The sequence below is a fragment of the Hyla sarda genome, chromosome 10, assembly GCF_029499605.1.
Source record: "Hyla sarda isolate aHylSar1 chromosome 10, aHylSar1.hap1, whole genome shotgun sequence".
Classification (NCBI taxonomy): Eukaryota; Metazoa; Chordata; class Amphibia; order Anura; family Hylidae; genus Hyla; species Hyla sarda.
Genome location: NC_079198.1, coordinates 132,795,512 through 132,819,460, shown reverse-complemented (window position 1 = coordinate 132,819,460; position 23,949 = coordinate 132,795,512). Strand labels below are relative to the sequence as shown.

General features: G+C 46.0%; 1 protein-coding gene across 1 annotated transcript in view; it reads left to right on the top strand.

Annotated features, from left to right (window-relative positions):
* LOC130294449 (indolethylamine N-methyltransferase-like) overlaps window positions 1-22,898 on the top strand; it is a 28,086-nt gene extending 5,188 nt beyond the window's left edge. Inside the window, exons 2-3 of the mRNA XM_056544274.1 lie at window positions 15,722-15,929; window positions 22,475-22,898. Of these exons, the coding sequence (XP_056400249.1) occupies window positions 15,722-15,929; window positions 22,475-22,898 (632 nt within the window). The remainder of the gene's footprint in view (window positions 1-15,721; window positions 15,930-22,474) is intronic.
* The last annotated feature ends 1,051 nt before the right edge of the window (window positions 22,899-23,949 follow it).

The following is a 23,949-nucleotide window of genomic DNA, read 5'->3' as shown; positions in this document are numbered from 1 at the left end:
ACAGCATCTGAGGGGTTAATGGCAGACATCAGCGCGATTGCTGATGTCCACCATTACCAGTGTGTCCCTGGCTGCTGATAGCAGCAAAGACCTGCTGTGCAAGATACGAGCATGGGGTCCCCGAATTACTAGAGATGAGGGAATGGAATATTACGAATCTGAATTCGTTACAAATTCCATGAAAAATTTGATTTGCAACAAATGTGAATATTGCCGCGATTCTATCGCGCAAATCACTTCACTAAACTCCATTTAGTGCGGTCCAGGCTCCAGGGCATCTAAAATGATGAATCCACATGTGAGGACATGGGACAGGGAATCCTGGGAAGGCGGGAACAAGGGTAGGCGGGATGACCCTGAATTACATGCATGATGCAGCCTATCAGCAGCCAGTCACCCCTGTGATGCCACAGCCCTATATAATCCGCAGCCATATTCCGGCTAGTCCCTTCAGAGAGACATGTCTGTCAGTGCTTTGTGTGTTACACAGAAAAGCTTTTTCCAGCTGCGTGTTACCTCCTAGTCACCTCAGTGTTCTGGTGGACAGAGAACAGTGCGTTTTTCTCTGAAAATATGTTTTAATGCAGCCATTAACCTCCCAGTCACTTTATACAGCACTGTATTACAGAGAGGGGCAGAGAGCTGTGTGTTGCCTCATACATTTGAACAAGCTGGCTCAGCTGGAGAAACCTTAGCAGAGGATAGAGGAATGATTTTTCAGCGCAACTCTGTGTCTTTGCTTCAAAACAAATGGTCTGCTGGTTATGCTAGTCTGTAGACAGTATAATACCCATTCCTATTAGTCTTTGAGAGAGTGCAATTTTGGGTTTAGTACACAGCGACTGTGTGCTGCAGCACTGTTGTGTACTGCTGGTGTTGTGCAAAAATATGTTTTTTAAGCGTACTGTAGCACATTTTTCTGCCCTCATATGGGCATACCACATACCTATATCTAAGTAGTGAACTATTTTGTACCTGTTAATCTGTCAATGGCCTAGATGCTGTAAAAGTCAAGGCAAAAGTAATCACCAGTTGGTGTTTAACTGCGTTATGTTTTTTAAGCATACTGTAGCGCATTTTTCTGCCCTCATAAGTGCATACCACATACCTACATCTAAGTAGTGTACTATTTTGTACCTTTTAATCTGTCAAGGGACTAGCTACTGTAAAAGGCCAGGCAAAAGTAATCACCGGCTGGAGTTTTACACCAATACTTTTTTAAGCGTACTGTTGAGCGGACTGTAAGTAAAGAAGATTTTTATGGTCCGTATAGATATTGATAGGATGAGTTGCTCCCTCTAATAAGTGACACCATTCTTCCAGAGCGAGCTTAATGGGCAAGAGTTCCCGATCACCGATGGTGTAATTCCTCTCAGCAGGAGAAAAGGTTTTAGAGAGGAATCCGGAAATCGCTGCTTTGCCCTTGGAGGATTTTTGAGTCAAGATTGCTTCGGCTCTTACAGAAGCGGCATCCACTTAAAGGGAGAACAGCTTATCCAGGTCTGGTCTCATCAGAACAGGTGCAGAGGCAAGAGCCGACTTCAAACGAGAAAAAGCTTCTTCCGCTGCTGGCGACCAGGACTTGGGATTGGCGCCTTTCTTAGTCACAATCGGAGCTACCAGGGTGGAGAAATACCGAATGAACTGCCAATAATAGTTGGCAAAGCCTAGGAAGCGTTGAATAGCCCGCAGACCAGTAGGTCATGGCCAAATAAGGACCGAAGACAACTTATCAGGATCAATTCGAAGGCCTTGGTTAGAGACGACTTATCGAAGAGACATTTCTCGAGCTTATCATGGAAGCAGCTGCTCCGGAGACGTCTCAGGACCAGACGCACATGAGTGCGATGAGCTTCCAAGTTGTGCGAGAATTCAAGATGTTGTCCAGATACACCACAACACAAGTGTAAAGGAGATCACGGAAAATGTCATTAACAAATTCTTGGAAAACGTCCGGGGCTTTACAGAGACCAAACGGCATCACTAGGTACTCATAATGCCCATCACAAGTATTAAAATCCGTCTTCCACTCGTCTCCTTCCCGGATTCTAATAAGGTTATACACCCCTCACAAGTCCAACTTGGGGAAAATTTTTGCTCCCCATAGGCGATCAAATAGTTCAGGGATCAGTGGAAGGAGGTACCGGTTCTTGATGGTGATCTTATTAAGTCCCCAGTAATAAATGCAGGGATGAGAGAACCGTCCTTTTTCTCTACAAAGGAAAAAAAATGGCTCCGGCTGGAGAGGTAGACTTACGAAAGAAGCCCTTCTGCAGATTATCACTGATGTATTCTGACATAGCCTTTGTCGCGACAAATGACAGATTCTTCCCCGAGGCGGCAAAGAACCAGGCAGAAGATCAATTGGACAATCGTAGGGTCGAAGAGGAGGAAGACTCTCAGCTTGCTTCTCGCAAAACACGTCAGCAATGTCTTGATACGGGGTAGGCAGACCCGGCAGAGAGGGACAAGGAATAGGATGCTTCAGTTGAATTGTCACCAGACAACGGTTTCGGCAATCCTGACCCCAAAGGGAGACTTCTCTAGAGCGCCAATCAAGAACTGGGGGTGGTGTTGCAGCCGCAGCAAACTGAGGGAAACCTAGGAAGAACAGTGAGGAAGCACATAGAACTTGATCCACTCCTTGTGCATAGCGCCCACTTGCATCTTCAGAGGTTCAGTGATAAACTTCACAGCAAAATTCAGGCACTCTCCATTGATAGTAGAGATGTGCAGATGCCTTGCGAGCTGTGTAACTGGAAGATGATATTTTTGGACCAGAGAGGCATCCACAAAGTTCCCTGCTGAACCAGAGTCCACAAAAGCAGAAACAGGGAATGAGAAACTGGACGAGGAGAAGAGCAGGACTGGCATGCATAAGCGAGGAAAGGGAGTCTTCACACCTAGGGATACCTCTCCCACATGCCCTAGGTGCGCATGTTTCCTGGTCGCTGAGGCCTAAGAGGGCAGTTATTGCAAAAATGCTCTGGGCTGGCACAATACAGGCACAGATTCTCTTCCCGACTGCGTGACCTCTCTTGTGGAGACAGGTGAGCTCGATACACTTGCATGGGCTCTTCTGAAGAAGGCAAAGAAGTAGTCAGAGGTGGCCACTGAAAGACCGGAGCCAAACGGGGAAGACGACGTGGACGGGCAGGTTCACCTTCTTGACGGAGTTCCTCTTGCCTCTCAGCAAAACGCATATCAATGCGGGTAGCCAGCAGAATCAATTCAGACAGAGAATATGGTGGGTCCCGCGTGGCCAGGGCATCCTTTACTCTACTAATTAGTCCCTTCTTGTAAGTTACACACAGGGCAACATCATTCCAGTCCAATTCAGAAGCTAAGGTACGGAATTGGACCGCATAGTCGCCAACGGAGGAATCCCCTTGACGGAGATTCAGGAGTGCAGTCCTTTCTGCCAAGGAAGAATGTTCTGGCTCCTCAAATACACTGCAGAATTCTGACAGGAAAGCTTGCAGATTGGACGTCACTGGATCTCCTTTGTCCCAGAGAGGGGTAGCCCATGCCAGAGCCTTACCGGAAAGAAGGCTCAACACAAAAGCCACTTTAGCACGCTCAGACGGGAACTGATCAGACAAGAGTTCCACTTGCAGAGAGCACTGGGTAACAAAGCCTCTGCACAATTTAGGGTAACCTTTATACTTGGTGTCAGAGACAAGTGAAGCTTCGGACCAAGAGATGCCCCAGAAGCTGCTGTCACTGTTGTTGCTGCTGCTTATGTACTGTGAGGAGCTGCTGCATCATGGTGGACAGCTGATTTAGCTTCTGAGCCTGTTGAGCCAGCTGTTGCGACTGCTAAACCACTATTGAGGAGAGATCCTCAGCACTAGGCAGTAGCACCTTGGCGGGATCCATGGCCGGATTTAACTGTTATGGCTGAGGTGAAGAGGATCCGCTGTACCTGTGTAGATGATGATGTGAAACGTGCTACTGGAAGGATAAGGCAAGGTCAGGTCACGTAACAAGAGGTCAGAGGGCAGGCGGAACAGGAGCAAGGTCAGGATAAGTAGCAATAGGGTCAGATACACAGCAAAGCAAGACAAACTGAACGCTTTCTCTTAGGATGATAAGGCACAAAGATCTGGCAAGGGTCAAAAGGAAGTGCTTGTACTTATAGGGCTGGATGCGATCGCATCACGCGATTGCATCGCGTGACGGGCAGTGCCGGGCAAAGGAGAAGGAGTGCGTCCGTTGCCAGCATGTCTGACCGTGGTGTGACTCCTAACGAAGTGCACACTCACTCCCGCTGGAGATCCTTGCTGGGATCGGGAGGCGCACACCCGCTGCTGACGCGGAGACCACAGAGACCGAATGTGCATCATACAAGCGTGACACCGTCATATAACTCCTCGCGCTGCAAGCACGCGACTGCTGTATATGCAATCACACGCGTGGTCACATTGACAAACTTTCCAGACTACCAGCTTGTTATTGCAAATTTGCCCGGCCCGGAGGCTGGAGCCTCGAATCGGAGCATCACACCCGGAGACTGGTAAGCGGTGCTGTGCACCACAGTATATGCACTTTCTGACTTTGATTTCATAAGTATTGTAAGGATTCCTCCTTGGGGATAGCTTCGGGATCGTCCTGGACACTGCCAGGGGACACGTTTCCACTCAATAAACCCGCAGACAATGGTTATTCTTGAAAGTCTAGCACCTTGCCAGCTTTGTTTAGACAGGTTGCAGGGGAAAAACAAACATAACGCAGGAACAAAATTAAATCCTTGACCGTCTGGTCACTGACTACACATATCAGCATGCCCTGACTACTAACTGGTGAGCTACCCTCAGCCAGTTAAACATGTGACTCCTGAAACCTGCTACTCACAGTTCACACCACTTCTTGGACCACTCACTGCTCCAGCTGTGTACTTCCTCAACAGGGTCCGAGTGTCTCCCCCTACAGCGACATGCTGTTTCCCAGGGAGAGCCCCAACTATTCTGTTTCCTTTCCTTTTAAACACACTTCCCCTTCCTTATACCTCATTAATCAGGCCACAGGTGGAGCATTCTCCTGAGTTAGCAAGGGAAATACACCCTTTCCTTGCCACACTGCCACATATCCCCCCCCCCCTCTGCTCAGACCACCGGGAAGGAGCACTCAAAAGGCGTAGTCCAACTACCTTTCCTTTTCCTTGAACAACTCCGTACAATAGGTTTTGAGGCACTTGGCTTCCTTCATCAGCAGATTTTATCTGCACTACTTCTTTCATTCGCATCAGCCACCAAGCACAAGACTTTTGTTCACCTTTGACAAATTCCTTGTAAAAAGCTCCTTTCATGTCACACCTCTATTCATGTCACAGCCTGTATCACCCATTTGCCGCACTTTTAAGACATCCTCCACAATTTCAGGAGGCTTCCCTTTAATGCACATGTCCATCTTCTCCTTGAGATGGACTCTTTTCCAAATTCTACTTCCGCTGACTTTCTTCCGGTGTTTTCTGAAACTAATCCAGCGCCTCTCAGGGTTTCTACCACGACCCAGTCTTCTATCACAGTGACATCTTTTGAAGGACTCTGCTTTCTTATTAGCCCTTTCCTTAGGGACACCAACCTTCACAGGCTCATCTTTAGGCTGAGAACTCGTGGCTTCTTTAGGCCTTTTTTTACCTGCACCTTCAGATGTGTCACTGACTTTACTTGCAGCTTCTGCAGTTATCTCTGGTTTAACTTCTGCCTCAGAGAACTTCTCTGCCTCAGCATTTTCACCATCCAATATCAATATCTCTGCAGCTTCAGAGGACTTCCCATATGGTTTCACCACAGTCTCAGCTTCAGAGGACATCCCATATGGTTTAACCTCAGTCTCAGCTTCAGAGGACTTCCCATATGGTTTCACCTCCATCTCAGCTTCAGAGGACCTCTCATATGGCTTCTTCTCATGGTCTTCAGACTCTACTGTTTCTTGCGTCCATTGTTCAGACTTTGCCACTTTTACAGAAAGCATCCCTGTCTCCAGTAGCTTTTGCCCCACAAGCAGTTTTTCTTCTTTTACTCAGATGTGGCTTTGGCCTCAGTTTCCATCTGAGACACCTTTAACCCCTTAAGGACCCGGGCTTTTTCCGTTTTTTCATTTTCATTTTTTCCTCCTTAACTTTAAAAAATCATAACTCTTAAAAATTTTCACCTAAAATTATATATAATGGCTTAATTTTTGCGTCACTAATTCTACTTTGTAATGACATTAGTCATTTTACCCAAAAATCTACGGTGAAACGGGAAAAAAATCAATGTGCGACAAAATTGATGAAAAAACACTATTTTGTAAGTTTTGGAGGCTTCTATTTTTACGCAGTACATTTTTTGTCAAAAATTATACCTTATCTTTATTCTGTAGGTCCATACGGTTAAAATGATACCCTACTTGTATAGGTTTGATTTTGTATCACTTCAGAAAAAAATCATGAATACATGCAGGAAAATTTATACGTTTAAAATGGTCATCTTTTGACCCCTATAACTTTTTTATTTTTCTGTGTTCAGGGTGCTTTGAGGACTCATTTTTTGCGCCGTCATCTGAAGTTTTTAGCGGTACAATTTTTGTTCTGATAAGACTTTTTGATCACTTTTTATTCACTTTTTAGTGGTATAAAAAGTGATAAAAAATGCGCTATTTTGGACTTTGGAATTTTTTTGCGCGTACGCCATTGATTGAGCGGTTTAAAAAGCGGTATATTTTTATAAATCGGACATTTCCGCACGCGGCGATACCACATATGTTTATTTTTATTATTATTTACATAATGTTTTTTTTTATTTTTGGAAATGCCGGGTGATTTAAACTATTATTAGGGGAAGGGATAATTGAAAGGGTTAATGATTTTTTTACACTTTTCTTATGCAACATTATAGCTCCCATAAGGGGCTATAACATTGCATTTGCTGATCTTTTACACTGATTGATCCATCTCCATAGGAATGGATCAATCAGTGTTTTCGGCGATTGAATGCTCAAGCCTGGATCTCAGGCTTGAAGCATTCATTCGGCGATCGGACAGCACAGGAGAAGGTAAGAGACCTTCCTCCTGTGCTACAGATGTTCGGGATGACTCGATTATACCGCAGCGATCCCGAACAGCTCCCTGAGCTAGCCGGGCACTTTTACTTTCGTTTTTAGCCGCGCGGCTCAGCTTTGAGCGCGCGGCTAAAGGGTGAATATCGCGCGGCACAGCGATCAGTGCCGCACGCTATTAGAGGCGGGTCCAGGCTTCACTATGACGCTGGGCCCACCGCGATATGATGCGGGGTCACCGTGTGACCCCGCGTTATATCGCAGGACCGGGACCCATGACGTATGCATACGTCATGGGTCCTTAAGAGGTTAAAGGGGTACTCCAGTGAAAACCTTTTTTCTTTTAAATCAACTGGTGGCAGGAAGTTAAACATATTTGTAAATTACTTCTATTAAAAAATCTTAATCCTTCCTGTACTTATTAGCTGCTAAATACTACAGAGGAAATTATTTTCTTTTTGGAATGCTCTCTGATGACATCACGAGCACAGTTCTCTCTGCTGACGTTATTATAATAATAATAACGGGTTATTTATTGTTGTCCTTAGTGAGATTTGAACCCAAGTCCCCAGCACTGCAAGGCAGCAGTGCTAACCACTGAGCCACCATGCTGCCCTTAGCATACATCTGCTATGCATGGTTGCTAAAATGGACAGAGATGTCAGCAGAGAGCACTGTGCTCGTGATGTCATCAGTGTTCCAAAAAGAAAGGAATTTCCTCTGTAGCATTCAGCAGCTAATAAGTACTGGAAGGATTACGATTTTTTAATAGAAGTAATTTACAAATATGTTTAACTTTCTGGCACCAGTTGATTTAAAAGAAAAAAGGTTTTCACCGGAGTACCCCTTTAACCCCTTAACCCCTTGGGGACAGAGCCCATTATGACCCTAAGGACGGGAGCATTTTTTGCAAATCTGACCACTGTCACTTTAAGCATTAATAACTCTGGAATGCTTTTACTTATAAATTTGATTCCGAGATTGTTTTTTCGTGACATATTCTACTTTATGTTAGTGGTAAATTTTCGGCGATACTTGCATCCTTTCTAGGTGAAAAATGCAAAAATTTCATGAAAAATTTGAAAATTTTGCATTTTTCTAACTTTGAAGCTCTCTACTTATAAGGAATATGGATATTCCAAATAAATTATGTATTGATTCACATATACAATATATCTACTTTATGTTTGCATCATAAAATTGACGAGTTTTTACTTTTGGAAGACATCAGGGGGCTTCAAAGTTCAGCAGCAATTTTCCAATTTTTCGCAAAATTTTCAAAATCGGAATTTTTCAGGGACCAGTTCAGGTTTGAAGTGGATTTGAAGGGTCTTCTGGTTAGAAATACCCGATAAATGACCCCATTATAAAAACTGCACCCCTCAAAGTATTCAAAATGACAATCAGTAAGTGTGTTAACCCTTTAGGTGTTTCACAGGAATAGCAGCAAAGTGAAGGAGAAAATTCAAAATCTTAATTTTTTACACTGGCATGATCTTGTAGACCCAGTTTTTGAATTTTTACAAGGGGTAAAAGGAAAAAAATTCTCTCAAAATTTGTAACCCAATTTCTCTCGAGTAAGAAAATACCTCATATGTGTATGTCAAGTGTTCGGCGGGTGCACTAGAGGGCTCAGAAGCGAAGGAGCAACAATGGGATTTAGGAGAGTGAGTTTTTCTGAAATGGTTTTTGGGGGGCATGTCCCATTTAGGAAGCCCCTATGGTGCCAGGACAGCAAAAAAAACCACATCGCACACTATTATGGAAACAACACCCCTCAAGGAACGTAACAAGGGGTACGGTGAGCCTTAACACCCCACAGGTGTTTGACAACTTTTTGTTAAAGTCGGATGTGTAAATGAAAAAAAAATATTTTTCCGCTAAAATGCTGTTTTTTCCCCAAATTTTACTTTTTTACAAAGGGTAATAGGAGAAAATTCCCCCCAAAATTTGTAACCCCATTTCTTCTGAGTATGGAAATACCCCATATGTGGACGTCAAGTGCACTGCGAGCGAACTACAATGCTCAGAAGAGAAGGAGCACCATTGAGCTTTTAGAGAGATAATTTGTTTGGAATGGAAGTCGGGGGCCATGTGCATTTACAAAGCCCCCCATGGTGCCAGAACAGTGGACCCCCCCAAATGTGACCCCATTTTGGAAACTACACCCCTCACGGAATGTAATAAGGGGTGCAGTGAGCATTTACACCCCACTGGCGTTTGACAGATCTTTGGAACAGTGGGCTGTGCAAACAAAAAAATAAAATTTTTCATTTTCACAGACCACTGTTCCAAAAATCTGTCAGACCCCTGTGGGGAGTAAATGCTCACTGTACCCCTTATTACATTCCGTGAGGGGTGTAGTTTCCAAAATGGGGTCACATGTGGGTACTTATTTTTTGCATTTATGTCAGAACCGCTGTAAAATCAGCCACCCCTGTGCAAATCACCAATTTTGGCCTCAAATGTACATGGTGCGCTCTCACTCCTGAGCCTTGTTATGCGCCCGCAGAGCATTTTATGCCCACATATGGGGTTTTTTCGTACTCAGTAGAAATTGCGTTACAAATTTTGGGGGTCTTTTCTTCCTTTTACCTCTTGTGAAAATAAAAAGTAAAGGGCAACACCAGCATGTTAGTGTAAAAATTATTTTTTTTTTTACACTAACAGGCTGGTGTAGACCCCAACTTTTCCTTTTCATAAGGGGTAAAAGTAGAAAAAGCCCCCCAAAATTTGTAGTGCATATATGCACACCCCATATGTGGCCCTAAACTGTTTCCTTGAAATACGGCAGGGCTCCAAAGTGAGAGCGCCATGCGCATTTGAGGACTAAATTAGGGATTGCACAGGGGTGGACTTAGGGGTATTCTACGCCAGTGATTCCCAAACAGGGTGCCTCCAGCTGTTGCTAAACTCCCAGCATGCCTGGACAATCAGTGGCTCTCCGGAAATGCTGGGAGTTGTTGTTTTGCAACAGCTGGAGGCTCCGTTTTGGAAACACTGCTGTACAATACGTTTTTCATTTTTATTGGGGGGGGGGGACAGTGTAAGGGGGTGTATATGTAGTGTTTTACTCTTTATTAGGTGGTAGTGTAGTGTAGTGTAGTGTTTTTAGGGTACATTCACACTGGTGGATTACGGTGAGTTTCCCGCTAGGAATTTGCGCTGTGGCGAAAAATTTGCCTTCATACTTGAAGCAGGAAACTTGCTGTAAACCCGCCCGTGTGAATGTACCCTGTACGTTCACATGGGGGGGGCAAACCTCCAGCTGTTTCAAAACTACAACTCCCAGCATGCACGGTCTGTCAGTACATGCTGGGAGTTGTAGTTTTGCAACAGCTGGAGGCACACTGGTTGGAAAACCTTCAGTTAGGTTCTGTTACCTAACTCAGTATTTTCCAACCAGTGAGCCTCCAGCTGTTGCAAAACTACAACTCCCAGCATGCATGGTCTGTCAGTACATGCTGGGAGTTGTAGTTTTGCAACAGCTGGAGGCACACTGGTTGGAAAACCTTCAGTTAGGTTCTGTTACCTAACTCAGTATTTTCCAACCAGTGAGCCTCCAGCTGTTGCAAAACTACAACTCCCAGCATGCACGGTCTGTCAGTACATGCTGGGAGTTGTAGTTTTGAAACAGCTGGAGGCACACTGGTTGGAAAATACTGAGTTGGGTTCTGTTACCTAACTCAGTACTTTCCAACCTGTGTGCCTCCAGCTGTTGCAAAACTACAATTCCCAGCATGTCTGATCACAGAAGGGCATGCTGGGAGATGTAGTTATGCAACAGCTGGAGGTACGCAACTACAACTCCCAGCATGCCGAGACAGCTGTTTGCTGTGTGGGCATGCTGGAATTTGTAGTTTTGCAACATCTGGAGTGCTACAATTTAGAGGCCACTGAACAGTGATCTCCAAACTGTGGACCTCCAGATGTTGCAAAACTACAACTCCCAGCATGCCCAGACAGCAAACAGCTGTGTGGGCATGCTGGAAGTTGTAGTTTTGCAAGATCTAGAGGGCAGTATAGAGATCACTGTGCAGTGGTCTCTAAACTGCAGACCTCCAGCTGTTGCAAAACTACAAATTCCAGCATGCCCACACAGCAAACAGCTGTCTGGGCATGCTGGGAGTTGTAGTTTTGCAACATCTGGAGGGCTACAGTCTAGAGACCACTATAGTGGTCTCAGACTGTAGCCCTCTAGATGTTGCTATGCAACTACTCACCGGCTTCCCTCGCATCCGGGAGCCGTCCTCTTCTGCCGCACGCCGCCGCAGATCTCCGTCGCCGCCGCCGATCCACGTCGCTCCGCTGCCTCTGGAGGGGTAAGTGGACTCCGGCGCCGCTCTTCTTCGTTTTCCCCGTTCTGCCCCGCCTATTGTGGGAGGGCAGGACGGGGAAAACGAAAGTAAACCCCTCCGCCCCAGATCTGCTATTGGTGGTCGCGTCTAGACTACCAATAGCAGAGATAGGAGGGGTGGCACCCATGCCACCTCACTCCTATCGCTTTAGGGGGATCGTGGGTGTCTTAGACACCCGCGATCCCCCTTCTATTCCGGGTCACCGGGTCACCATAGACCCGTAATGACCCGGAATCGGCGCAAATCGCCAGTGTGAATTCACTTGCGATTTGCGCCGATCGCCGACATGGGGGGTCTAATGACCCCCCTGGGCATTTGCACGGGGTGCCTGCTGATAGATATCAGCAGTCACCCCGGCCCGGTCCCCGCCCGGCGCGCGGCGGGGGCCGAAATTCCCACGGGCGTATGGATACGTGCTTCGTCCTTAAGTACCAGGACGCAAGGGCGTATGCATACGCCCTTCGTCCCCAACAGGTTAAGGACCAAGGACGTTCCGGTACGTCCTTGGTCCTGCTCTTCTGATATAACGCGGGGTTACACAGTAACCCCGCGTCATATCATGGTGGGCCCGGCGTCATAGTGAAGCCGGGACCCGCCTCTAATAGCGCGCAGCGGCGATTGCGGCGCCGCGCGCTATTAACCCTTTAGCCACGCGCTCAGAGCTGAGCCGCGCGGCTAAAAGTGAAAGTGAAAGTTCCCGGCTAGCTCAGTCGGGCTGTTCGGGATAGCCGTGTCTAATCGCGGCATCCTGAACAGCTGACAGGACAGCGGGAGGGCCCCTTCCTGCCTCCTCGCTGTCTGATCGCCGAATGACTGCTCAGTGCCTGAGATCCAGGCATGAGCAGTCATGCGGCAGAATCGTTGATCACTGGTTTCTTATGAGAAACCAGTGATCAACATAGAAGATCAGTGTGCGCAGTGTTATAGGTCCCTATGGGACCTATAACACTGCAAAAAAAAGGGAAAAAAAAAAGTGAATAAAGATCATTTAACTCCTCCCCTTTAAAAGTTTGAATCACCCCCCTTTTCCAATAAAAAAAAAACACAGTGTAAATAAAAACAAAAATAAACATATATGGTATCACCGCGTGTGAAATGTCCGAATTATAAAAATATATCATTAATTAAACCGCTCGGTCAATGGCGTGTGCGCAAAAAAATTCCAAAGTCCAAAATAGTGCATTTTTTGTCACTTTTTACATCATTTAAAAATGAATAAAAAGCGATCAATAAGTCCTATCAATGCAAAAATGGTACCGTTAAAAATTTCAGATCACGGCGCAAAAAATGAGCCCTCATACTGCCCCATACACGGAAAAATAAAAAAGTTATAGGGGTCAGAAGATGACAATTTTAAACGTATTAATTTTCCTGCATGTAGTTATGATTTTTTCCAGAAGTCCGACAAAATCAAACCTATATAAGTAGGGTATCATTTTAATTGTATGGACCTACAGAATACATATCAGGTGTCATTTTTACATAAAAATGTACTACGTAGAAACGGAAGCCCCCAAAAGTTACAAAACAGTGTTTTTTTTTCAATTTTGTCGCACAATGATTTTTCTTCCCGCTTCATTGTAGATTTTTGGGCAAAATGACTGACGTCATTACAAAGTAGAATTGGTGGCGCAAAAAATAAGCCATCATATGGATTTTTAGGTGCAAATTTGAAAGAGTTATGATTTTTTAAAGGCAAGGAGCAAAAAACGAAAATGCAAAAACGGAAAAACCCCCGTTCCTTTAGGGGTTAATGTGCATTTCATTCTGAGCATCCAGGCTCTGCACCTCACTTTCTCCTTCTCCAGCTCTTCCATGGCTACCGACCTAGCCTTGTGATCACTTTGTAGAGCCAGATATGCCTCACACAGGACATTCACTTCTTCTTCCTTGAATTTGATCTGCTTGGCTACACTCTCCAATTCTCTCTCCTTGCTGGTCACAAGACCCTGGGAGCGGAATAGTTCATGCTGCAGAGCCGCAAACTCACTTTTGCAGCTGGAACTTCGCTTCCTGCTCTTTATTCAAGTCTGCAAGCATTTTTTATTTCTCCTCTGTCAGGTGATGAACTACTTCTTCATTTTGCGACAATTTAGCAGAAGTTATCTGTAAGGTTTCTTCAAGGTTTTGGATCTGCTCCCTTTTTTTTACCAAGACCAGCTCGTTTTTTCCGAGATCTCTTACATACAGTGGTCTGCTTCCTCTCACTGCTGGACCTTGAGACATTCTCTTGTCCTCTGACAGTCACCTGTCTTTGGCCTGTCTTTTCCTTCAAGCCAACTCGTTCAGACTCTTCTCCACCTTTAGGAGTAGTCTCCCCCTTTTCAAGAGTCTTCGCCACTTGGGCTTCAGGGTAGTTCCCGGACAGTCTCTCTGGACTGTCTCTCTGCTCACTGGCAGACTTCTCTCTCACTTCAACACCGTCTCTCCGCTGCCCTTCAGAAAGGTCTAGGGCTCCTGGGTCTGCATCAACATCTGCTCCAGTGGTTCGACCTTCCTGGTCACGATCCATCTCTGGTCCAGACGTCACATCTCCTTCACTCAGGACTCTGTCTGTGACAGTAAGCGCAGCCCCCAGCTCCACATGTACTCTCTTCAGTACTTCTGCATTATCCACAGACATCTCTGTAACTTCTTTTCCAGTCACCTCTTCCAGATGACCATGCAATTTCAACCCCCCTTTTGGCTCATCTTTATTCACAAGGTTCAGCATAGCCTCCTCTTGCTCTGCAGCAGTCTGCAACAAAGCACTTATCAGGACATCCATCTTGCAACACTTTAAACCTTGCAAACACAGCACAGTCCTCTGCCAAAAGGTCAGCTGCTTGCCAACAAATTTTTCCGTTGCCCCTAGCAACACCTTTATACAGTCTTATATCTTCATTTGCACTCTGTCTCCTTACTTGAGAAAGAGTTCCCACTCGCTTGATGCGATTTGTTGCCCCTATCAACAACTTCACCACAGGCTCAGTCCTGCTCTTGTACTCCACAGCTGGGCCCGTCCTACTGTCTCCTCTCTGAGAAAGAGTACACCCTTGCAACATGCACGGTTGTTTTCTCTTGGCAACAACTTCATTGCAACTCGTCTGCTGGTTGCTCCTAGCAACGTTTTGCCCGCATACACCACCAATTGTAAGGATTCCTCCTTGGGGATAGCTCCGGGATCGTCCTGGACACTGCCACGGGACACATTTCCACTCGCAGACAACGGTTATTCATGCAAGTCTGGCACCTTGCCAGCTTTATTTAGACAGGTTGCAGGGGAAAAACAAACAACGCAGGAACAAAATTAAATCCTAGACCGTCTGGTCACTGACTACACATATCAGCATGCCCTGACTACTAACTGGTGAGCTACCCTCAGCCAACCTGCTACTCACAGTTCACACCACTTCTTGGACCACTCACTGTTCCAGCTGTGTGCTTCCTCAACAGGGTCCGAGTGTCTCCCCCTACAGCGACATGCTGTTTCCCAGGGAGAGCTCCAACTATTCTGTTTCCTTTCCTTTTAAACACACTTCTCCTTCCTGATACCTCATTAATCAAGCCACAGGTGGAGCATTCTCCAGGGTTAGCAAGGGAAATACACCCTTTCCTTGCCACACTGCCACAGTATCCTGAATTGCGGAACTTTGCAAGAGCATTCTTACCTGACATATATGGTATAGAAAGACAATACTTGGGGGAACATTTGTAGTGGTCCAACTGCTATCATTAGCTTTATTCTATTTCATATTGTTTTTATTGATATTTTCACCATCTATAATTATTGCATACATTGGATACACTGGCCCTGCGCTAGACCCCAGTTGTTACATATGTTATTTTATGAGTAATTAATAAAAACACGATTATTAATATAATTAGAGTATAGCGAACTTACAGCATATTGGCTTGTAGTGAACCTCGTGGCTTGGCCCTTGATTACTTTAGTCTGCATAAATTAGTTCAGCTTTCCAAGAGCTCTGGTTGCCTGGAAAAGTCAGGGATGACAGTCTTAGGTCACCTAGGATTGTATCCACCTTTTCCAGGCAACTGGAGCCCTTGGAAAGCTGAACTAATTTATGCAGACTAAAGTCATCAATAGCCGAGCTGCAAGGTTAGCTAAAAGCCAATTTACTGTAAGTTTGCTCAACTTTAAATATAATCACTGGATCGAATCTTCTTTTCTCTATGCACCTTTGAGGACTGGTTTTAATATATAATTTATGTATTTCATATATAAATTTATATTCATTCTTTGCATATATATTTTGCTTAATGTTTTAATTATCACAACACCGCTGAGGTTTAATATGCTAGCTGTTATTTTTTTTCAGCAGGAAATATTAAAGGAGATGTCCTGATTGACATCAGCTGTAGTTCTTTTGTTCATCATCTATATTCAGCCTGTGAGTTTTTCAAACACATCATAGTCCTGAAGGTCAGTGACAGATGCATCCTTGAGCTGAAGAGATGGCTGGGCACACGGACAGGAGCATTCGATTGGGGACATGCCACAAAACTTCATGGAGAGATAGAAGGAAAAAGGTGAATATATTACTGGACAACCACTTGGGATGTTGCTAATGTACAAGAGATATGAAGATACATTTTGGAATTGTTTAGGTTTTATATCTCCTATTGTAGCACATACCTCTCTGTGCTCCAGTGCCAAATCCAGTCCACCCTTGGTAAAAGCAGCGGTGTCTTTTGTCATCCTCATGATAGTCCTGCACTTTGAAGAGCCATTTGTTACTGCATGAGTCAGCCTTCTTAACCATGGGAGTTCTGGGCCATTCAGCGTCCAGACCACCCGGTGGCAGGAGATTTACACTAGTCAACTGCTCAGCTCTATGCCCATGATAGTGGATTTTTCCCTTTATAGGCATTGCTGTACCTGTGCTATTCTGTCACCTGAACTCTGCATGTGACCTGACCTTGTCTCTATTTTGCTTATTTTGTACCACGCTTATTACTAGGTTTGACCCTTTCTTGTCCTGAAATTACTTCTGATTCTGTACTATGCTGCCCTGTTGTTTTTGACTCTCTAGTATGTCCCTGGTTAACTTCTTGTCTGCTGATTTTGTTCTGATTTGCCCAGATGCTGCTTACCTGGCATGTCTGACTTTCCTGACATACTTGTGAACTCACTTCAGTGTAGGGACCATAACCCAGTTGAGGGCCTCCATTAATGCTGGACTGTCTAATTAAGAAGGAAAAATGGTTTGGGGCTCTGTACTGCTACCAAACTAGTTGTGACGTTAATGGTGAATTAAATAAAAACACTATATTACCTAATTTTCTTGTGAGAAGTCCTCTGCTTACTTTATTTTTGAAACTTTAGATGTCAGTAGAACAATTTGCATGTATCCACATTTATTTCTATTCTCATCAAAAAATGTCCATCATGTTCAACAGCCTTAAGGGGGTACTCTTGTGGAAAACTTTTTTTTTTTTTAAATCAACTGGTGCCAGAAAGTTAAACAGATTTGTAAATTACTTCTATTAAAAATCTTAATCCTTCCAGTACTTTTTAGGGGTTGTGTCAGGGTCAGGACTGGCTTGCGGAGAGGACACGTGAGTGGATCCTCTGTGTCAGTGAGGCGATGGCGTGGGCCGTACCAGGGGAATGGAATCTAAGAGGTTACTGGTTTTCACCAGAGCCTGCCGCAAAGCAGGATGGACTTGAGGCAGGTAACCCCCAGGTCGTTACACCCCATAGCAACTCAACCTCACTGACAGCTGACAGGTGCGGTACACAAGGACAAGGCAAGGCGAGCTCAGACGTAGCAGAAGGTCAAGGCAGGCGGCAAGGAGTCTGGATACATAGGCAAGGGATACACAGGAAACGCTTTCTCAGGGCACTAGGGCAACAAGATCCAGCGAGGACAGGAAGGGGAAGTGGGTTTAAGTAGGGCTTGGGTGTAATGCACTGATTGGGCCAGGCACCAATTAGTGGTGCACTGGCCCTTTAAATTTCATAGAGCATGTGCGCGCGCCCTAGAGAGTGGGGCCGTGCGCGCCGGGACGGAACCAAAGGAGGACGGGGAAGGTGAGAGGATCGGGATGCGTCCCGCGGGCGGGCACATCCCGCCACACGGATCGCATCCCCGCCAAGGACACCAGAGCAGCGCTCCCGGACAGCTGGACTGTCCGGGGTACTGCAGGCAGAAGAATGCCGCGAGCGCTCTGGGGAGGGACAGGGACCCAGAGCGCTCGGTGTTACAGTACACCCCCCCCCTTTGGTCTCCCCCTCCTTTTGGAGCCCAGGAATCTGCGGATGAGGTCTTTATCAAGAATGTTAACCTCAGGTTCCCAGGACCTTTCTTCAGGACCACAATTCTCCCAATCAATTAAAAAATATCTTTTACCTCGGACAACCTTGGAGGTGAGGATCTCCTTGACGGAGAAGACATCAGAGGAGCCAGAAACAGGAGCAGGAACAGGGACCTTGGGAGAATAACGGTTAAGTATAAGAGGTTTGGGAAGAGAAACATGGAAAGAATTGGGAATACGAAGAGAAGGGGGAAGATGAAGTTGGTAGGAGACAGGATTGATTTGTTTTTTGATTTTAAAAGGTCCAAGAAACCGAGGACCTAGCTTGTAGCTAGGCACCCGGAAATGAATGTACCTGGCTGAAAGCCACACTTTGTCACCAGGGGCAAAAACAAGAGGAGGTCTTCTCTTTTTATCGGATGTTTCTTCATGCAAGATGAGGCCAGCAAAAGAGAATTACGAACTGCAGAGGAAGAGGGAATAGGGAGGGGGGAATCGGGTGACTGCCGTACACCACAAAAAATGGGGACTTGGAAGAAGACTCAGAATCTTTAAAAATGTATGAAAATTTGGCCCAGGGCAAAAGGTCCACCCAGACAAGCGGAGACAAAATGACGCAAGTAGTCACCGAGAATTTGGTTAACTCTTTCCACTTGACCGTTGGATTGAGGGTGGTAAGCAGAAGAGAAATTTAATTTGATTTTTAATTGACTACAAAGCGCTCTCCAGAATTTGGAAACAAATTGCACGCCTCTGTCAGAGACGATGTGCGTGGGAAGCCCATGGAGGCAAAAAATATGAAGGAAAAATTGTTTCGCCAATTGAGGCGCAGTAGGCAGTCCTGGCAGAGGGACAAAATGAGCCATTTTAGAAAAACGATCAAGGACCAACCAAATTACTGTGTTGCCGTGAGAAAGAGGGAGGTCAGTAATGAAGTCCATGGCTATATGGGACCATGGTTGTTCAGGTACAGGCAGAGGAAGAAGAAGACCTGCAGGTTTCTGGCGTGGGGTTTTGTCACGGACACAAACAGTACAAGCCCGAACGAAATCAGTCACTTCCTTCTCCAGGGAAGACCACCAATAGTGTCTGGAAATTAACTGCACAGACTTCTTGACACCAGCATGTCCGGTTAAATGAGATGAGTGACCCCATTTAAGGATTTTGAGCCAAAGACGTGGAGGTACGAAGGTCTTTCCAGGAGGGATTTGCACAAGGGTGGTAGGAGCAGAGGAGATAAGGCACTCAGGAGGAATACTGTGCTGAGGAAGAGCTTCAGATTCGGAGACATCGGTGGAACGTGATAGAGCATCAGCCCTGACATTTTTGTCGGCAGGACGAAAATGAATTTCAAAATTGAAGAGAGCAAAAAACAACGACCATCTAGCTTGGAGTGGGTTCAATCGCTGTGCAGATTGAAGATAGGATAAGTTTTTATGGTCCGTATAGATGATGATGGGGTGAACAGATCCTTCCAAGAGATGTCTCCACTCCTCAAGTGCCTACTTGATGGCCAAGAGTTCTCGGTCGCCAATCGAGTAATTTTTCTCTGCAGGAGAAAAAGTTTTAGAGAAAAAAACACAGGTGAGGGTCTTTCCAGATGTTTTTCTGTGAATTAAGATAGCACCAGCTCCGACAGATGAGGCATCCACTTAGAGGATAAAGGGCTTCAGCAGGTCAGGCCTGGACAGTACAGGAGCAGAGGCAAATGCAGCTTTGAGGTGGTTAAAGGCTTCCTCCGCCTGCGGTGGCCAGGATTTCGGATTAGCATTTTCTTGGTTAATGCTGCAATAGGAGCAACGATGGTGGAGAAGTGGGAAATAAATTGACGATAATAATTAGCAAATCCGAGAAAGCGTTGGATAGCTCGTAGACCAGTGATGCGTGGCCAATCTAGAACCGCAGATAGCTTGTCAGGGTCCATTTGAAGGCCCTGACCGGACATTATATATCCCAGGAAGGGTAGACTGCTACGCTCAAAGAGACATTTTTCAATTTTGGCGTAAAGATGTTTTTTGCATAGATGCTGGAGCACTTGACGGACATGGAGGCGGTGTTCCTCTAGGTTGGAGAAAAATATGAGGATATCATCAAGATAGACTACCACACAAGAATACAGCATGTCGCAAAAAATCTCGTTGACAAAGTCCTGAAAGACTGCAGGGGCATTGCAAAGTCCAAAGGGCATGACAAGATACTCAAAGTGACCACCATCTCAGTATTGAACACAGTTTTCCACTCGTCACCTTCTCTAATACGGATGAGATTATAGGCACCCATAAGATCGATTTTGGTAAAAATCTTTGCTCCACGCAGGCGATCAAATAGTTCTGAGATGATAGGCAGAGGATAACGTTTTTTTTACTGTAATTTTGTTAAGACCACGGTAATCAATGCAAGACCGTAGGGATCCATCCTTTTTGGCGACGAAAAAATAAAAGCCTGCTCCTGCAGGAGATGAAGATTTTCTGATAAAACCCTTCTCAAGGTTTTCTCGTATATATTCAGACATGGCCTGCATTTCTGGAGCGGAAAGAGGGAAAATTCTGCCACGGGGTGGAGTAGTACCAGGAAGCAAGTCAATAGGACAGTCAAAGGGTCTGTGTGGTGGTAAAACTTCTGCTTGCTTTTTACTGAACACATCGGAGAAGTCCTGGTAGGCCTTAGGTAATCCTGGCAGAGGTGTAGTGACAGAAACTTGACAGATGGGTAGAGACTTCAGGCATCGCTTGCGACAGGAAGGACCCTAACTTTTAAATCTGGGGTGTGTGGGCCACGGCAGGCCAAGTAAGACTTCTGAGGTACAGTTAGGAAGTACAAAAAATTCTATGTCCTCGTGATGGAGGACATCCACACCCATGCGCAAGGGTTGAGTGCGATAGCGCACAGTACAGTCCAGATTTTGACCATTAACAGAGGAAATGTAGAATGGTTTGAGGAGACGGGTCACCGGAATGTTGAATTTATTGATCAATGAGGCTTTAATGAAATTCCCCGTAGACCCAGAGTCCAGAAAGGCCTCAGCAGAGAAGGAAGACTTAGTGGGCAAGGAAATCCGTACTGGTATAGTCAGGCGTGGAGATGAGGAATTCACACCTAGTAACATCTCTCCCGCGTTTACTAGGTGCGGGCGTTTCCCTGACGCGGAGGACGAAGAGGACAGTCCTTTAAGAAATGTTCGGAGCTCGCACAGTACAGGCACAAGTTCTCGTTCCTACTCTCTTGTTGAGTCAGGCGTGACCGATCCACTTGCATGGCCTCCTCGGCGGAAGGCCCAGAAACAGGTTGCAATGGATGCTGAAAGAGAGGAGCCAGGCACAGATTATGCCTGCTGCGAACAAGATCTTTTTCCTGGAGAAGCTCCTGGCCTCTTACGATGTAGTGCATATCAATGCGGGTAGCCAAATGGGTGAGTTCAGTCAGGGAGGAGGGTATCTCTCGTGCGGCCAGAAAATCTTTGATGTAGCTGGATAAACCTTTCTTAAAGGTCGTGCAGAGAGCCTCATTATTCCATGCCAACTCAGAGGCCATTGTACGGAACTGTACGGCATATTAACCCACTGTAGAGTCTCCTTGGACGAGGTTAAGCAAGGCTGTTTCAGCAAAAGATGCACGGACAGGTTCCTCAAAGACACTGCGTACTTCGGTGAAGAAGGACTGAATGGTAGCAGTGGCAGGATCGTTGCGGTCCCAAAGCTGTGTGGCCCAGGACAAGGCCTTCCCCGATAGTAGACTGAGCACGAATGCCACCTTAGACCGTTCTGTGAGAAACTGGTCCGACATGATCTCCAGGTGCAGCGAACAGTGGGTCAGGAACCCACGGCAGAGCTTAGAATCCCCATCAAACTTGTCAGGTAGAGACAAGCAGAGTCTAGAAGTGGAGGCAGCAGCTCGCTGTGGAGGAGATGCTGGAGCTGGTGAAGGAGATGGTTGCACCCGTTACACCCGATAGCGACTCAACCTCAATGACAGCTGAGACAGGCGCAATACACAAGGACAAGGCAAGGCGAGGTCAGACGTAGCAGAATGTCAAGGCAGGTGGCAAGGTTCGTAGTCAGGGGCAACAACAGGGGTCTGGATACACAGTCAAGGGATACACACAAAACGCTTTCTCAGGGCACTAGGGCAACAAGATCCGGCGAGGACAGGAAGGGGAAGTTGGTTTAAGTAGTGCTTGGGTGTTATACACTGATTGGGCCAAGCACCAATTAGTGGTGCACTGGCCCTTTAAATTTCATAGAGCCGGCGCGCGCGCGCGCCCTAGAGAGCGGGGCCGCGCGCGCCGGGACGGAGCCAAAGGAGGACGGGGCAGGTGAGAGGATCGGGATGCGACCCGCGGGCGGGCACGTCCCGCCACGCGGATCGCATCCCCGCCGAGGACACCAGAGCAGCGCTCCTGGACAGCAGGACTGTCTGGAGCGCTGCAGGAAGAAGAATGCCGTGAGCGCTCCGGGGAGGGACAGGGACCCAGAGCGCTCGGCGTTACAGGCTGTATGCTAAAGAGGAAATGCTTTTCTTTTTGGATTTATCTTCTGTCATGACCACACTGCTCTCAGCTGTCCATTTCAGGAACTGTCCAGAGCAGGAGAAAATCCCCATAGCAAACATATGAGCACTGTGGTCGTGAGCTTGTGACAGAAGAGAAATCTAAAAAGAAAAAGCATTTCCTCTGTAGTATACAGCTCCTAAAAAGTACTGTAATGATTAAGATTTTTTTATAGTTTACAAATCTGTTCAACTTTCAGTTGAGTTAACTTTTTTCTACTTGAAAAGAGAATCCAAAAGTAACTGCTATATTTTTTTTTAATCTCTTTTAGTGACCAGCTACAGGAAAAAGAAGGAAAAGTGAGATCAGCCATTCAGCGTGTGGTTAAATGTCACCCTGAGAAAGAAAATATGACGGATCCAATAGTCTTACCACCAGTAGATTGTATCATCAGTTTTTGGCTCCTAGTGAAGATCAGCAAAGACCAAGATGACTACAGGAGATATCTTAGGAAGTTCTCAGGGTTACTGAAACCTGGAGGACACCTCATACTAATTGGACTTTTAGGTATGACATATTACACAGTTGGGAAAGACAGGCTCCATGCTTTCCCATATGATGAGGATTTTGCCAGGAAAGCTCTAGTTGGAGAAGGATTTGTTATAGATAACTGTGTGATTAAGAAGAGAACGGCTGTGAGTGACCTTATTGATTATAAGGCCGTCATGTTCATTGCAGCTCACAAGGAGAAGTAGAAATTCAAAACAAACAAATTTGGCTTAGCACACAACATGAAAAATGCAGCCACAAAATGAGGATAAAAAGGCTGTGTTTTGCCAAATTTCAAATTCAGAATTTTGTGTCTGCAGAATGAATGAGCATGTTAATTCTTTCTGCGGACTCCGCAAGGAATGCATTGCCATCCAAGTGCGGTCCTAGTTTGCAGAATGTCCACAGCCTTATAATTGGAGATTTTCCTGTCCTAGGTGACAGAAAATATAGATTTTATAAAAGACAGGAGGCGAACATTATACTGCATTTCCTTCTTTACTCACATGCTTAGCAGCAAAAATAGTGAAACGTTTGTTCATATATTAAAAGAAAAACTTTAGATACACAGGTATGCAGATATAGTGACAACCAAACATACTGGCATGACAACTAGCCAATGAAAGAGGAGTAGCAAAAGGTATAGAGTAACGGTAATAATCTTCTTTCTTTGCGTAGAATAACTGGACATGCGTAAGTAATAACAATGGAAATACAAGTCTCAAATAAGCTGACAAGCTGGAGTTCTGAAGAATCTTCATTAAAGGGGTACTCCGCCCCTGGCATCTTATCCCCTATACAAAGGATAGGGCATAAGATGTCAGATCGCCACGGTCCCGCTGCTGGGGACCCCGGGGATCGCCGCTGCGGCACCCCGCCATCATTACTGCACAGAGCGAGTTCGCTCTGTGCGTAATGACGGGCGATGCAGGGGCCGGAGCAGCGTTTCATCATGGCTCCGCCCCTCATGACATCACGGCCCGTCCCCTTAATGCAAGTCTATGGCAGGGGGCGTGAAGACCGCCACGCCCCCTTTCCATAGACTTGTATTGACGGGGCGGGCCATGACATCACGAGGGGCGGAGCCATGACATAACGATGCTCCGGCCCCTGTATTGCCCGTCATTACATGCAGAGCAATCTCGCTCTGCGCAGTAATGATAGTGGGGTGCTGCAGCAGCGATCCCCGGGGACCCCGGCGATCTGACATCTTATCCCCTATCCTTTGGATAGGGGATAAGATGTCTAGGGGCCCCT